Genomic DNA, 14,779 nt, shown 5'->3' with positions numbered 1-14,779 from the left:
TGTTGCTACACAGCAGCTGGGGACAGACCTCAAACCTCTCTGGATGGTCTGGATATGATTGGTTCTTGGCCACTGTCGTCATCACCCTGTTGTTGGACACTTGGATTGACCTGTGGACGGTGTTGGTGTCCACGCTGAGCTCACAGTGATCTAAAGGGAGAGAGGAGGAACCAGGAACCAGCTCATGAAACACAACTGAGTCCACTAACTGCTGCTTTTTTCAGAGTGTGACGTGCTGACGCATCAAGTTGATCACTTACACTTCTTCACACCACTCTTAAGTCTCTCTTTCCCACAATGGTCCAGTCTGGATTGGGAGAAGACACAGAGGAAATGAAATCCAAGGCAGGACAGAGGTTCAACAGATGCCACCTCAACCTTGAGCTCTACACTGTTCGTCCCTGACTTTGGGTCTGCCTGAACCGGTTTGCTCTTGATTCGGTTTGTGAACCTCAGAGCTGGATTTGTGACATCTCTCCATATGCCAACGTCATGGAGGAGAACTTTGCCTATTTCTCTCTAAGGATTCCCTCACAGGCAGTGGCTGCAGCCCAGATGGTTGTGCTGGCATCACCTGATCTTTTTGTATCTCTGACGTGACCCTTTTATTCTCCCTTATGTGGGTTCTCGTACCCTGAAGGTCCAGAAAGCATCACATCTCTCTGCTCAGAGGTGGTTCAGATCTCACAATGTGCTGCTTGAACCACCGAACGTCTGGAAGGTCTCCATGCTCATCAATAAATAGTATCAGGTCTTCATTTTAGGGAGGGTGTTTGCATCTACCTGAGAACCTCCAGGCTCAACTCTGGATCCTCCAGAACAGCAGAGAGCTGCTTCGTTCCATCATCTCCAGGATGGTTGAAGCTCAGGTCCAGTTCTTTTAGATGGGTTGGGTTGGACCTCAACGCTGAGGCCAGAGAAGAACATCCTTCTGCTGTGATGAGACAGCCCGATAACCTGCATGCAAGCACATCCACACACACACACACACACCACACACACACCACACACACACACACACACACCACACACACACACACACACACACACACACACACATTGCTCACTAATTAACAGCTCATTTATGCAAAGTTCTGGGTCCTGTGTCGGGGCCTGGACCTGACTGGGGAGCGAAGCACAGGAACCAGAACCAGACTAAGTCATTTAAAAGCTGTGGGAGTGAACAGTGGTCGGCTGGTCGGCATTTTTGGTAAAGATATTTCCTCTTTTTGGAAGATAACCAAAATTTAAAGCTGCCATTTAGAAAAACTGATGATGCTGATAAGGAGCACTAACCTGAGGATCTCCAGCCGGCAGTTTGGACTCTTCAGACCAACAGAGAGCTTGTTCAGCCCTGAATCCCTCAGGTCATTGTCACTCAGGTCCAGCTCTAGCAGACTAGAGGAGGAGGCGCTGAGGACGGGGGACAGAGCTTCACAACTCCTCTCCGTCAGATTGCAGTGACTCAACCTGAAAAAAGAATAGAAGAAGAAAGCAGGAAATCCTTCTGGTTCTCTCCTGCACAATCAGGGACGCAGGCTTATTTCTTTAGTTGACCTTTATGAGGACGGAAGGTGCAATGATACGGAATGAAATCAGTTCTTGGAGTAACTACTGCGACTGCCTAAAACGCTGCCAGATGTGATGCGTGTTGCTGAACACCTGCAGACACCTGGAGAACACCTGCAGACACCTGCAGACACCTGCAGACACCTGCAGACACCTGGAGAACACCTGCAGACACCTGCAGAACACCTGCAGACACCTGCAGACACCTGCAGACACCTGCAGACACCTGCAGACACTGCAGAACACCTGCTGAACAAGCAGACACCTGCAGAACACCTGCAGACCCTGCAGACCCTGCAGAACATCTGCAGACACTGCAGACACCTGCAGACACCTGCAGAACACCTGCAGACACCTGCAGAACACCTGTAGACACCTGCAGACACCTGCAGAACATCTGCAGACACTGCAGAACCTGCAGACACCTGCAGAACGCCTGCAGACACCTGCAGAACACCTGCAGACACCTGCAGAACACCTGGAGAACACCTGCAGACACTGCAGAACACCTGCAGACACCTGCAGACACCTGCAGACACCTGCAGACACCTGCAGAACACCTGCTGAACACCTGCAGACACCTGCAGAACACCTGCAGACACCTGCAGACACCTGCAGAACATCTGCAGACACCTGCAGACACCTGCAGACACCTGCAGAACACCTGCAGGACACCTGCAGAACACCTGTAGACACCTGCAGACACCTGCAGAACATCTGCAGACACCTGCAGACACCTGCAGAACATCTGCAGACACCTGCAGACACCTGCAGACACTGCAGAAACGCCTGCAGACACCTGCAGAAACACCGCAGACACCTGCAGCAGAACACCTGCAGAACACCTCAGAACACTTACATGGCTTTTCTGCAGGCTGTGACCACTGGCAGCAGCTCAGAAGAACCCACTCTGAAGCAGAGATTTCTTCAGGTCAAACATCTCCAGGTCTTGTCCTGAGGACAGTAATATGAAGCCAAGAGCTGACCACTGAGCAGAGGAGAGACTTTCTGTTGTCAATCTTCCAGATCTGAGGTTCTGTTGAACCTCCTGGACCAGTGAACTATCGTTCAGCTCGTTCAGACAGTGGAACAGGTTGATGATTCTCTCTGAGGACAGATTCTCTCCAATCTTCCTCTTGATGTAGCCAATGATTTCCTGATTGGGCTCTGAGCTGCCTTCACCGTAAATTAGACCTCGTAGAAGAGCCTGATTGGTCGGCAGAGAAAGACCCAAAAGGAACCGCAGGAACAGGTCCAGGTGTCCTTTTTCATTTTGCAAGGCCTTGTCCACCGCACACTGGTAAAAATCAGCCTGTTTGATTTTGGTTTTGGACAGTTTAGAGCGTAAATAACGTAATAAGGTTTTTTTTTTTGACAGTATGTTGGTGCCAGAATTGGTGAATGTCAAATGTGCATGAAGAGCAGCGAGAAACTCCTGAACACTCAGATGGACAAAGCAGAACACCTCCTTCTTGTACAGTCTTCGCTCCCTTCTGAACATCTGCGTGAACACTCCTGAGTAGGCATCAGCCGACCTGGCGGTGATGCCACAGTCTCTTAGATCGGACTCGTAGAAGATCACATTGCCTTTCTGCAGTTGTTCAAATGCCAGCTTTGCCAGAATTGGAATCATCTCACAGCTCTCTGGACTCCATTGTGGACCTTTCCCGTCTCCTCTCTTGTTTTTCTGTGTGGACTGAACAACCAGAAGTCGATATACATCGCTGTGAGAGTCTTGGGTAGATCTTCTCGCATCTCCACATCCTCAAAAACCTTTGCAGTGACCCAGCAGAAGTTGATGATTGGAGCTGATGAGTCTGGGTGATGATCGACAGACCCGACTGTGCAGAGATCCTGCATGCCCGCCTCGCAGAGATGATGTGACCTGATATGGACTTCGATGCCTGAGTAGAGATCTACTCCTCGTCCTTGAACTTCCTCCTAAAGTACTCTTCCTTCTGCACGTCAGTAAACCCTCGCACCTCTGTCCTCATGTCCACAAAATCCGGATGGATCTGATTGGCTGCCGCGGGCCTCGTGGTTATCCAGAGTCGAGCGGAGGGGAGAAGACTTCTGTTAATGAGGTTTGTGAGCAGGACCTCCACCGAGCACGGTGCCTTCACATCTATATCCGCCTCCTGGAATTTACCGGTTCTGGTGTCCATTTCTAGTTGGCTCTCATGCAGCCCATCCAAGATAAACAGAAGCTTGAATTTACAATTGTTAAAATTGGCGTCTCCTGATGACTGCAGAGCTGTAAAGATGCTGTTAAGAGCCTCTATTTGAATGTCCCTGGACTCTTGGATGCACTTATGAGTGAGTTCAGCCAAGGATAGGCGTGTCCCCCTCCACAGGTTCAGCTGGCGAAAGGTGAACGGCAATATGAGATGCACGTCTTGATTGGCTCGTTGTTCTGCCCAGTCCAACACAAACTTGCGGATTAGAAAGGTTTTGCCAATTCCTGCATTTCCGTTGGTCAGAACAGTTCTTATGGGTTTATATTTCCCAGCTGGAGGTGTAAACAGGTCACTGGGACTAATGGGTTGTTCTGTGTCTGAAGGGTTCCCAACCATGTCAATCTGAGTGACCTCGTGCTGAGCATTGATGTGTATGTCGCCACCGGTGGTGACGTACAGCTGTGTGTAGACGTCGTCCAGCCGTTGCTCGTCTGCCTTCTCATCGCAGCCTTCCTGCACACACATAAACCTGCTCCTCAGGTTTGACTGAAGGTTTGATTGATAAGAGCCGATGGGGACGTGTTCACATGTGGGACCTTAAAGCAAAATATACATGCACATGTGTTAGTCGATATATTCAGCAGATATGAATATATTATATATTTATTCCAGAGTGCTTTGAGCTGATGTTTTACAGTTTATCTTCTTCTCAGGTCCAGTTGGGCTTCACATTTCAAAAAGACAAGAACAGCATCACTTGAGTAAAACAATCCCAAAAACTTAAGTAAAGAACTCAGAAGAGCTTTTAAAGCAGGTACGACTGGAATTCTTTCAGACTGACGCTGCAGCAATTTGCTGTTGATGCTGCTGTTGAGATCTGACGCTCAAAGTTTCAGACTGGATCAAGTTTCACTGATTCCAGATCAGGAAAAACAATGAAAGTGGTGGCGGGTCTCAGCAGGTCCGAAGGGTTGATCATGAGTTCTGAACTTGATAGGAGACAAACCTCCATTCTAAGAAAAGACGGCGCAGCTTCATCTGGAAGGATGGGTTAACCCTAACCCTAAGCATGCCTCCTCAGTCAGACCACTTCCTGTGTGTCTTGGTAACAGTTAACTCTAAATTTATGACATTTTAATGACGTTAGTGGTTATGATGGTGCTTGGCTGCAGGCGGTGAAAACATCTCACGGCAGCACTTGGAAGCTCTCATCCATGCCTTAATTACACCTCTATCCATGCCTTTATTACACCTCTATCCATGCCTTTATTACACCTCTATCCATGCCTTTATTACACCTCTATCCATGCCTTTATTACACCTCTATCCATGCCTTTATTACACCTCTGTCAATGCCTTTATTACACCTCTATCTATGCCTTTATACCACCTCTATCCATGCCTTTATTACACCTCCATCCATGACTTTATTACACCTCTATCCATGCCTTTATTACACCTCTATCCATGCCTTTATTACACCTCTATCCATGCCTTTATTACACCTCTATCTATGCCTTTATAACACCTCTATCCATGCCTTTATTACACCTCCATCCATGACTTTATTACACCTCTATCCATGCCTTTATTACACCTCTATCCATGCTTTTATACACCTCTATCCATGCCTTTATACCACCTCTATCCTCTATCAGAATGCTGGTCTACTTGTGGTTCCCAGAGTTTCAGGAGTAGAATGGGGGGCCGAGCATTTAGCTACCAGGCCCCCCTGCTATGGAACCAGCTCCCTGTCCGGGTACGGGAGGCTGACTCCATCGCTACTTTTAAGATCAGACTTAAAACCTACCTCTTTGAAAAAGCTTATTGTTACTAATTCAGTAGTTCCAGTTACTATCATAGACAGACAAATTATCATACCTAGGGGGTCGTCTAATCGTTAGGTCACATCTCAGTTATGCTTCTATAGGCCAAGGCTGCCGGGGTCCGGAAACATGATCACCTGACAGGCCTCTGTCACCCCACTGGGTCATGGTTTCCTCTCCTTTCCTCTCCTTTCCTCTCGTCATCAAGCAGACTAGTTATGCTGATTCTTGTGTAGTTTTTCTGCTTCTCCCCCCCCCCTCCCTATTTATTTACAGGTATCACTGCCATTGGAGCTGCATAATGACCGCCGGCCCCGCTGAAGTGATTGTGCATCATATTTTTTGTGTGTGTTTCTGTGCTCTGTGCCTCTCCTCTCCTCCGCTCTAAGAGAAGCGAAGGCCTCGAAGAGAAGAGTAGAGAAGAGCAGAGCCCCTCCTCCTCCTCCTCTCCTCTCCTCTACCTCCCCTTCACTCTACTTCTCCTCTCCTCTACCCCTCTCCTCTCCTACCTATCCTATCATCTACCTGTCCTACCCCCTCTCCTCTCTCTCTACCCAGCCGGCCATCAGCAGGAGGGTCCCCCTACATGAGCCTGGTCCTGCTCAAGGTTTCTTCCTGTTAAAGGGGAGTTTTTCCTTGCCACTGTTGCTTGTCTGGGGTCAGGCCCTGGGATTCTGGAAAGCGCCTTGAAACAATTTTGATTGTATAAGACGCTATATAAATAAAGATTGATTGATTGATTGATTGATGCCTTTATACCACCTCTATCCATGCCTTTATTACACCTCTATCCATGCCTTTATTACACCTCTATCCATGCCTTTATTACACCTCTATCCATGCCTTATTACACCTCCATCGATGCCTTTATACCACCTCCATCCATGCCTTTATTACACCTCTATCCATGCCTTTATTACTTAATGGATTCTTAACATCCGCTCACTCACGAACAAGGAACACCTCATCCACGATCTCCTAACTGACCGCAATTTCGACTTTCTTTGTATTACGGAAACCTGGCAACAACCAAATGACTTCTCCTCACTCAACGACTCCACCCCACCGGACTATACATATTTTCCCACCCCCGGTCCCACGGCCGTGGTGGTGGTATCGCAGTGATTCACCACCAGAAGTGGAAGATCCTTCCGCTGTCCTTGCTTCCATCATCCTCATTTGAACATTTGGCACTTACACTCTCTGGACCCACTCCCACCGTCATTGCCACTATTTAGCGCCCCCCCAAGCCCCACAGCGACTTCCTAAATGACTTTGCCGTCTTGCTCACCCATCTATGTACACTATCTCCAAATATAACAATACTAGGGGACTTCAATATCCACATGGACAATACCAATCTGCCCCTCACCAGAGACTTTTTATCATGCCTGGAGAGCTTTGGACTGCATAATTTTATCAACTTCCCAACGCACACTAAAGGACACACTCTGGACCTTCTCTGCTGCTCTGGTCTCATCCCCCTCTACTGCACTGCTGATGATCTCCATGTCAGCGACCATTTCCTCATCTCTTTCAGCACTGCACTCCGCCACTTCAGAGTTAAGTCACCACGCTCTATCTCATTCCGCAATTTGAAAAACATCAACATTGACACCCTTAGTTCCCACATTAATGATATTATCATCCCAGACTGTTTTACTACCACCGACGAAATCACATCCCACTACAATACTAGTTTAAAGAACATCCTCAACTCCCTCGCCCCAGCCAAAACACGCTCTGTTTCGTTCTCCACAACTGCCCCCTGGTTTACCTTTCATCTCCGCTCCATGAAAACCAAAGGCCGTCAAATGGAAAGACTTTATAAGAAAACTGGACTCCTGATCCACAAGGAAATGTACTACATTGCCCACATCTACCAATACAAGGACGCAATTCACCAAGCCAAGACAAAATACTACTCTGCCCAGATCTCCTCCAACAAAGGAAACACCAGATCTCTTTTCACACTTCTCAACAAAACGATCCAGCCACCTGACTCCCTACCTCCACACCTGTATTCAACTGACACCTGTAACTCCCTAATGCAGTTTTTCAAGGACAAAATCCTAAACATTCACCATCACCTAGACACCGGCTCACTTCCCGCTCTCCAACCCGGACCTCCTCCCAGCCCACCAACTAATCTGCCTCACCTCCATCAATTCTCCAGTTTTCTTCTCCCTAAAAATCCTGACATCGATGCTCTTATCCGGAAATCCAAACCCTCAACATGTCAGCTGGATCCCCTACCCACCAATCTGGTCAAATCTCCCCTGCTGTGCTCCCCCTCATTTCTGCCACCATTAAATCGTCACTTTCGACTGGAACTGTTCCCTCATCCCTCAAAACGGCAGCTATCATCCCAATCCTGAAAAAAACAAACCCCAATAATTATCGTCCCATTTCTAATCTAACTTTCATTTCCAAAATCCTTGAAAAAGTAGTCGCCTCTCAACTACACACCCACCTAGCACATAACTCCCTTTATGACCCCTTCCAATCTATTTTCCGCCCCCGCCACAGCACTGAAACTGCTCTCATAAAAATAACCAACGACCTTCTCACAGCAGCTGACTCTGGTTCACTTTCCATCCTTATCCTCCTTGACCTTACTGCAGCATTCGACACCATCTCCCACCCCATTCTACTCCGTAGACTCTCCTCCATCGGCCTTGCCAAGACCCCCCTTCAGTGGTTCCATTCGTACCTCTCAGGCCGCACACAGTTCATCCAGCTCAAATCATTCAAGTCCAACCTCTCCCCAGTCACTTCAGGCGTGCCACAGGGCTCAGTCCTGGGACCCTTGCTATTCATCATCTATCTTCCTCCCCTTGGCGCCATCTTCCGCAAATTCAACATCCAATATCACTGTTATGCAGACGATACTCAACTGTACCTCTCAAGCTCGCCTAACTCCTCACTCCCACCCTCCTCCTTCCCCACCTGCTTAGCTGAAATCAAAGCTTGGTTCTCGTCCAACTTCCTTAAATTAAACAGTGATAAAACTGAAGTGCTCCTTGTAGGGACGAAATCATCACTCTCAAAAGTTGCCAGTTTGTCCATTCCCATTGACACCTGCTTGGTCTCCCCCTCCCCTCAAGTTAAGAGTCTGGGCGTCATCTTTGACAGCACTCTCTCATTTAAATCCCACATCAGCCATACCACTCGGGCCGCCTATTTCCATCTCCGACAAATAAATCGACTTCGTCCCTCCCTCTCCCTCAACACCACCTCCATCCTCGTCCATAGTTTTGTTACCTCACGTTTAGATTACTGCAACTCCCTCCTCTTCGGTCTCCCTCAAAAATCTCTCCACAAGCTACAACTGGTCCACAATTCAGCTGCCCACATCATCACCAGAACCCCATCTTCCCACCACATCTCCCCCATCCTACAACAACTCCACTGGCTTCCCATCACTTTCCGGATCCAGTACAAAATCCTTCTACTCACCTTAAGAGCCATCCATAAACTTGCCCCTCCTTACCTGTCTGACCTCCTCCACATTGCCATAACACGCCCCCTCAGATCCTCCTCCTCCCCCAACCTCACTGTGCCCCCTGTCTACCTCAGGACCATGGGGGGCAGAGCTTTCAGTCGCTCTGCTCCTCACCTTTGGAACTCCTTACCACTAGACATTCGAAATACTGACTCTCTCCCCGTATTTAAATCAAACCTCAAAACACACCTTTTTCGTCTGGCTTACTCACTGCACCACCCTTAATTGTTTTCTTTGTTTAGGTTTATGATTACATGCTGCTTTGTTGATCTTATGTATGTATGTATGTTTCACCTAGCAATGTTGTAATTGCTGCTATTGCAATTGTTATTGAAATCTTAACTGTGAAGCTGACCTATGATTTTAAATTGTAAATAGTGTTTAACTGTTGCATGGATGTACTGTAAAGTGTCCTTGGGTGTCTTGAAAGGCGCTTTGAAATAAAATCTATTATTATTATTATTTTCTATTACACCTCTATCAGCTGGATTACTGTAGAGCACCACTAACGTGCCCCGCCCGTCTGTCCTCTCCTGCCCGTTCCCATATTCTCCTACATAAATGCACATATTGCCGGTCTTGGTTTTCTCTGGTCTTGCTGATCCTGGATTCGCTCCATCAGGACCCGGAGGATGAAGGTGGGCCACATCTCTGATGAGGACGTCTGAAGATGCACCTGGACCTGGTATATTACTGTTAATGCTGATGTGCTCTGTGCACGTGGCCTCTGCTGCACGTCTGCCCGTCCCAGGGAGACGGATCCCTCAGCTGTGGATCTCCTCCAGGTTTCTCCAGGTTTTTCCTGACCTGGTTTGAGGGCCTAAGGACGGAGGACGTCACACCTGTGCAGCCTGTAAAGTCCTCTGATGCAGCAATCTTGTGATTTTGGGCCTCAGGGCGGCTGATCGGCTCCCGGAGGCACCAGAATCTCAGCAGAACCACCTGGAGTGCTGCTCCTAAATCATGAAGCCATCTGCCATCGGACGTTAGACAGCCCCCTTTACTCCACATCTTTAAAAGCCATCTCAAAATGCACCTTGGTCCGGCTATGAGACTTTGATCCTGCTTTTATTGTTTGTGTCGTTTTTCTTCCGTGTTCTTTTATACTTATTTTATCTGAGCTGCTTTATAATTGTAATGATTGTTTTTAAAGTGCTTTATGAATATATCATCATGAAACAACTCTGGAATTCTCTGAAACATTTTAGTGTAAAGATGTTTTACCCGACGTGTTTTGAGCTTTCTGTTCTCCGTTCAGCACTTTATTCTCAGCAACACTGATAACGAACTAGAGAAACAGTTTAACCTTTAACCTCTCCTGTATTAAAGGCTTTAGAACAGAAACTGACCTTCTGGATCTGAACTGACAGCTGAAAGATTTTGCAGAATGTCGTTCCGAGGTATCTTCTCTAAAATCTTCTTGGTGACTTCCACGGCTCCTTGATCTTTGTAAGCCTTCACCATCAAATCCACAACGACCGTCCTCTCTCTGGTCTCTAGTCGGCAGCGTTTAATCGGGTTGAAGCCTCCCATGACTCCAGGATCTTTCAGGTAAAATTTGAATTTATTGAATTCTTCCTCAGTTAAATCCTGCAGAACCTTCAGCAGGATCTCTTGGGCCATTGTAGCGTCCTGCTGGCAGTAGACCTGCAATCAAGTGAGTGAAGGAACATTTCAGGAGTGAACTTTGCACCTTCTCTTCAGAGCCTCCGTCACCAAACACCATCGTACAGGAGATGGTTTAAAGGTTGAATGAGTCATTTACGATGGTCCAAAGTTGGTTGTCAGTAACGGGACATGAAAGGAGGGAGGGAGGGAGGGAGGGAGGGAGGGAGGAGGGAGAGGAAGGGAGGGAGGAGGGAGGAGGGAGGCAGGGAGAGGGAGGAAGAGAGAGAAGGAGGGAGGGAGAGAGGGAGGGAAGGAGGGAGGGAGGGAGGGAGGGAGGAAGAAAGAAAGTTTAATAAAGCAGAATTCATTGGTTCCTTGGCTAATATTGCATCACTCTGTGTACTAGGGTTAACCAGGGTTAACTAGTCGCAGGGTCAACTAGACCCAGGGTCAACCTAAGGCTAACCGGGGCTACTAGTCCCAGGGTTGAACCAGTGTTAACCAGTGTCAACCCAGGGTTAACCAGTCCCAAAGTTAACCAGCCCCAGGGTTAACCAGTCCCAGGGTTAACCAGCCCCAGGGTTAACCAGCCCCAGGGTTAACTAGCCCCAGGGTTAACCAGCCCCAGGGTTAACTAGTCCCAGGGTTAACCAGTCCCAGGGTTAACAGTCTAAAAACATGAACGTTGGCTGATTGGAGACCCACAAAGATGAAGTGTTGCTGCACCACTGCCAATAAACCGTTAGTTCAACTGGCCAAAGCAACTAACAACTTTTCTTAACTAAAACTAAACTAAAACCTTGATATCCTCCTTTGATGGAAAAATACAAATGTTTCGTTGTTCACTCAGCGTGTTGGTGACGGCGGTGCCCATGTTGGTGCCCATGACGACGGGGATGGCCAGCTCCACCGTCAGTACTGCCAGAGCACATTCTTACTCACTGACATCACCTGTGTGGGGGGTGGGGGGGGGTCATACTCACGTCCAGAGGAGACCATGCTGACGACGATGGAGGAGGAGGTGGACGAGCTCTGGAGCGTGACCAGGATGCCCATCACCAGTCCGGCCACTGGGTTGGACAGGACCCAGCTGTCCTGGAAGATGTTCCCTGCTGCTTTACCTGGATGTGTTCTGTGGTATCTGACCCGTTCTATGCAGGCTTTACGTCTGTAAGGCCGTAATGTGTTTAGCACCCAGCCTAAGCACCATATTAGGACATGCTCCACGTGTGTCCTGTGTCTTCTTCCTTTATGTAAAAGGAGCTGCTAAAAGATCACACTGGAGCCTGTGGGCCCCTGGTTGTTCTCCATATGAGGATGTGTAGCATGAAGCATCTTCAGTATTCCCTTTTTTGGTAATAACTGAACGCTATACCATTGGGTTGGCCATACTGTATAGCGTGAGGTCATCAGTAAAGAATGTGTTTACTTGACTGTATAAGAAGGAGGTGACGATGAAGACACCTCGGAGTTCTTCACCATCGGGACCGCGAAACCTCCCTCGGGCATGCTGCAGCGTCCGATTGATACCTGACTGTTCTCTCCAATAAACATCTTTGATAACCAAGTCGGTGTCTGCAAAGATTCCTTCCTCATCAACACATCTCGGCTACCACCAGGAGAAGATTCACAACACCTCACTGATGCATATAATATATATTCAGCCGTATATGTAGAATACTTCATCTTTACTGCACCAGAGCTACGATGGCTGAACATCAACATTTCCCTAATGGACACCCCCTAAAGGGATCAATAAAGTACCCTGATTCTGATGATTCATCTCAGACGTGCTCCACAATCCCACTGTGATCCAGTTTATTTCTGATTCCTGCTTCATTGGAATTGTGGTCAAAAATCCCGGACTGCTTTTGTGTCGTCTTTAGTCACGAGTCTGGTGCTGTTCTAGACCTTCAACCCCCCCCCCCCCCCCCCGCCAGCATGGCCGTGATCAGCACGACAGTTAAAAACATAAATATTGGAATATCAGAAATGTCCTCTTGACAACATGCAGATGCTGTTTCCTCTTGTATTGTGATTCACCATGAGATTATTTTTAAGTCGAGGGCGACTCTGAAGATGCTTGTTTTTTAGAATACAGATTTATACTGATGATCACAGTTGTGTTATATGGTGCCTACAACATTTGCTCCACTAGATGGCAGCCTTTCCAGAGCTCTATGATTATTTAGCTTGCTGTGGAATAACATTCTAAACACCCCATAGTTCACGCTTGGACAATTCAAGACCCTTAAAAATGTATCTGAGTGAGAATTGACATTGCTTTTCTTATGTTGGATGTTAATTTTGTCTCTTCTCCGTTCTAAGCTCTCTGTCTCCTCTTGGGATCTATGTTACTGTTTACATCTGTGAGTTCTCGTGGTGATCATGAAGGATGAGGCCAACTTGGCTGAGTCGCTTTGGAAAAAGAGGTTTAATCTCACCAGGAAAATTAAAAATAAAGGACAAAGAGGTGTAGAAAAACAGCCAGTTTTCCTAGGATCACGTTGCTCTCTCCTGACAACCTGTGGAATCAGCAATAGGAAAGATGAGGTTGGTTGGACAGACGGGACCTTCATGATGAACATCCAGCAGGTCTAGAACTCATATTCAGGCCGTGAGCTCAACCCTCGTGTTTCTTCAGACGGAAGCTTCTCCTGCGGTCGAACACAAATGCACCGAGGAATCGGGCGAGAACCAAGACCATGAACCAAAGCCAAAGCCGGGGAACAGCGGTTCAGTGAATGTGGTTTTGAAGGTATAGAGGTGGACCAGGGTGTTGGTGGTGAATCTGTAGAAGGTCACAGTGCCAGCGGGGTAGTTCACATAGACGGCGACTCTCCGAGGATCAGTGGATGAGAAGGTGAGGAGGTCTACACTTTTGTTATCGTGGAGGACAGAGTAACCTCTGTCAGAACACAGAAGGCTCCAAGACTGCTGATTCTCTCCAAACCGGCATTGGGGACTGCTTCCATGTCTCCAGATCTTTTTGTATGCCACAGAAATGTAAACAAATCCTGTCCACTCCACCTCCCAGTAACAGCGACCAGTTAGGCTGTTGCTACACAGCAGCTGAGGACAGTCCTCAAACCTCTCTGGATGGTCTGGATATGGTTGGTCCTCGGCCACTGCCCTCATCACCCTGTTGTTGGACACTTGGATTGACCTGTGGACGGTGTTGGTGTCCACGCTGAGCTCACAGTGATCTAAAGGGAGAGAGGAGGAACCAGGAACCAGCTCATGAAACACAACTGAGTCCACTAACTGCTGCTTTTTTCAGAGCGTGACGTGCTGACGCATCAAGTTGATCACTTACACTTCTTCACACCACTCTTAAGTCTCTCTTTCCCACAATGGTCCAGTCTGGATTGGGAGAAGACACAGAGGAAATGAAATCCAAGGCAGGACAGAGGTTCAACAGATGCCACCTCAACCTTGAGCTCTACACTGTTCGTCCCTGACTTTGGGTCTGCCTGAACCAGTTTGCTCTTGATTCGGTTTGTGAACCTCAGAGCTGGATTTGTGACATCTCTCCATATGCCAACGTCATGGAGGAGAACTTTGCCTATTTCTCTCTAAGGATTCCCTCACAGGCAGTGGCTGCAGCCAGATGGTTGTGCTGGCATCACCTGATCTTTTTGTATCTCTGACGTGACCCTTTTATTCTCCCTTATGTGGGTTCTCGTACCCTGAAGGTCCAGAAAGCATCACATCTCTCTGCTCAGAGGTGGTTCAGATCTCACAATGTGCTGCTTAAACCACCGAACGTCTGGAAGGTCTCCATGCTCATCAATAAATAGTATCAGGTCTTCATTTTAGGGAGGGTGTTTGCATCTACCTGAGAACCTCCAGGCTCAACTCTGGATCCTCCAGAACAGCAGAGAGCTGCTTCGTTCCATCATCTCCAGGATGGTTGAAGCTCAGGTCCAGTTCTTTTAGATGGGTTGGGTTGGACCTCAACGCTGAGGCCAGAGAAGAACATCCTTCTGCTGTGATGAGACAGCCCGATAACCTGCATGCAAGCACATCCACCACACACACACACACACACACACACACACACACACACACACACATTGCTCACTAATTAACAG

At 47.9% G+C, this 14,779-nt stretch overlaps 1 protein-coding gene and 1 long non-coding RNA gene across 3 annotated transcripts; both read right to left on the bottom strand.

Annotated features, from left to right (window-relative positions):
• Positions 1-18: 18 nt before the first annotated feature.
• Positions 19-1,805, bottom strand: LOC130520815 (uncharacterized). Of its 2 annotated transcripts, XR_008949064.1 has the most exons (4): positions 1,735-1,805; positions 1,297-1,672; positions 261-957; positions 19-150 (listed from the first exon to the last, which is right to left on the bottom strand). It is a non-coding gene; the product is annotated as an uncharacterized LOC130520815 (long non-coding RNA). The 2 variants fall into 2 exon arrangements; XR_008949063.1 differs by having other exon boundaries at positions 1,297-1,759.
• A 1,680-nt stretch (positions 1,806-3,485) lies between these two features.
• On the bottom strand, positions 3,486-10,870 carry LOC130520816 (NACHT, LRR and PYD domains-containing protein 3-like). Its single transcript, XM_057024539.1, has 2 exons — positions 10,427-10,870; positions 3,486-4,342 (listed from the first exon to the last, which is right to left on the bottom strand). Exons 1-2 carry the CDS (start codon positions 10,698-10,700, stop codon positions 3,486-3,488), a joined length of 1,131 nt encoding a protein of 376 aa, XP_056880519.1. The 5' UTR covers positions 10,701-10,870.
• Positions 10,871-14,779: the final 3,909 nt, after the last annotated feature.

This window comes from Takifugu flavidus, unplaced genomic scaffold (assembly GCF_003711565.1).
Source record: "Takifugu flavidus isolate HTHZ2018 unplaced genomic scaffold, ASM371156v2 ctg540, whole genome shotgun sequence".
In the NCBI taxonomy this organism is placed as follows: Eukaryota; Metazoa; Chordata; class Actinopteri; order Tetraodontiformes; family Tetraodontidae; genus Takifugu; species Takifugu flavidus.
This window is presented reverse-complemented; position numbering and strand designations above follow the sequence as displayed.

What these genes read in the sequence shown, in the direction of transcription:
- LOC130520816 (XM_057024539.1), bottom strand. Translation starts at nt 10,700, where the DNA reads ATGGCCCAAGAGATCCTGCTGAAGGTTCTGCAGGATTTAACTGAGGAA. An exon ending in TGTCAGTTCAGATCCAGAAG is followed by an intron (nt 4,343 to 10,426) that starts GTCAGTTTCTGT and finishes TTTTGCTTTAAG; the next exon opens with GTCCCACATGTGAACACGTC.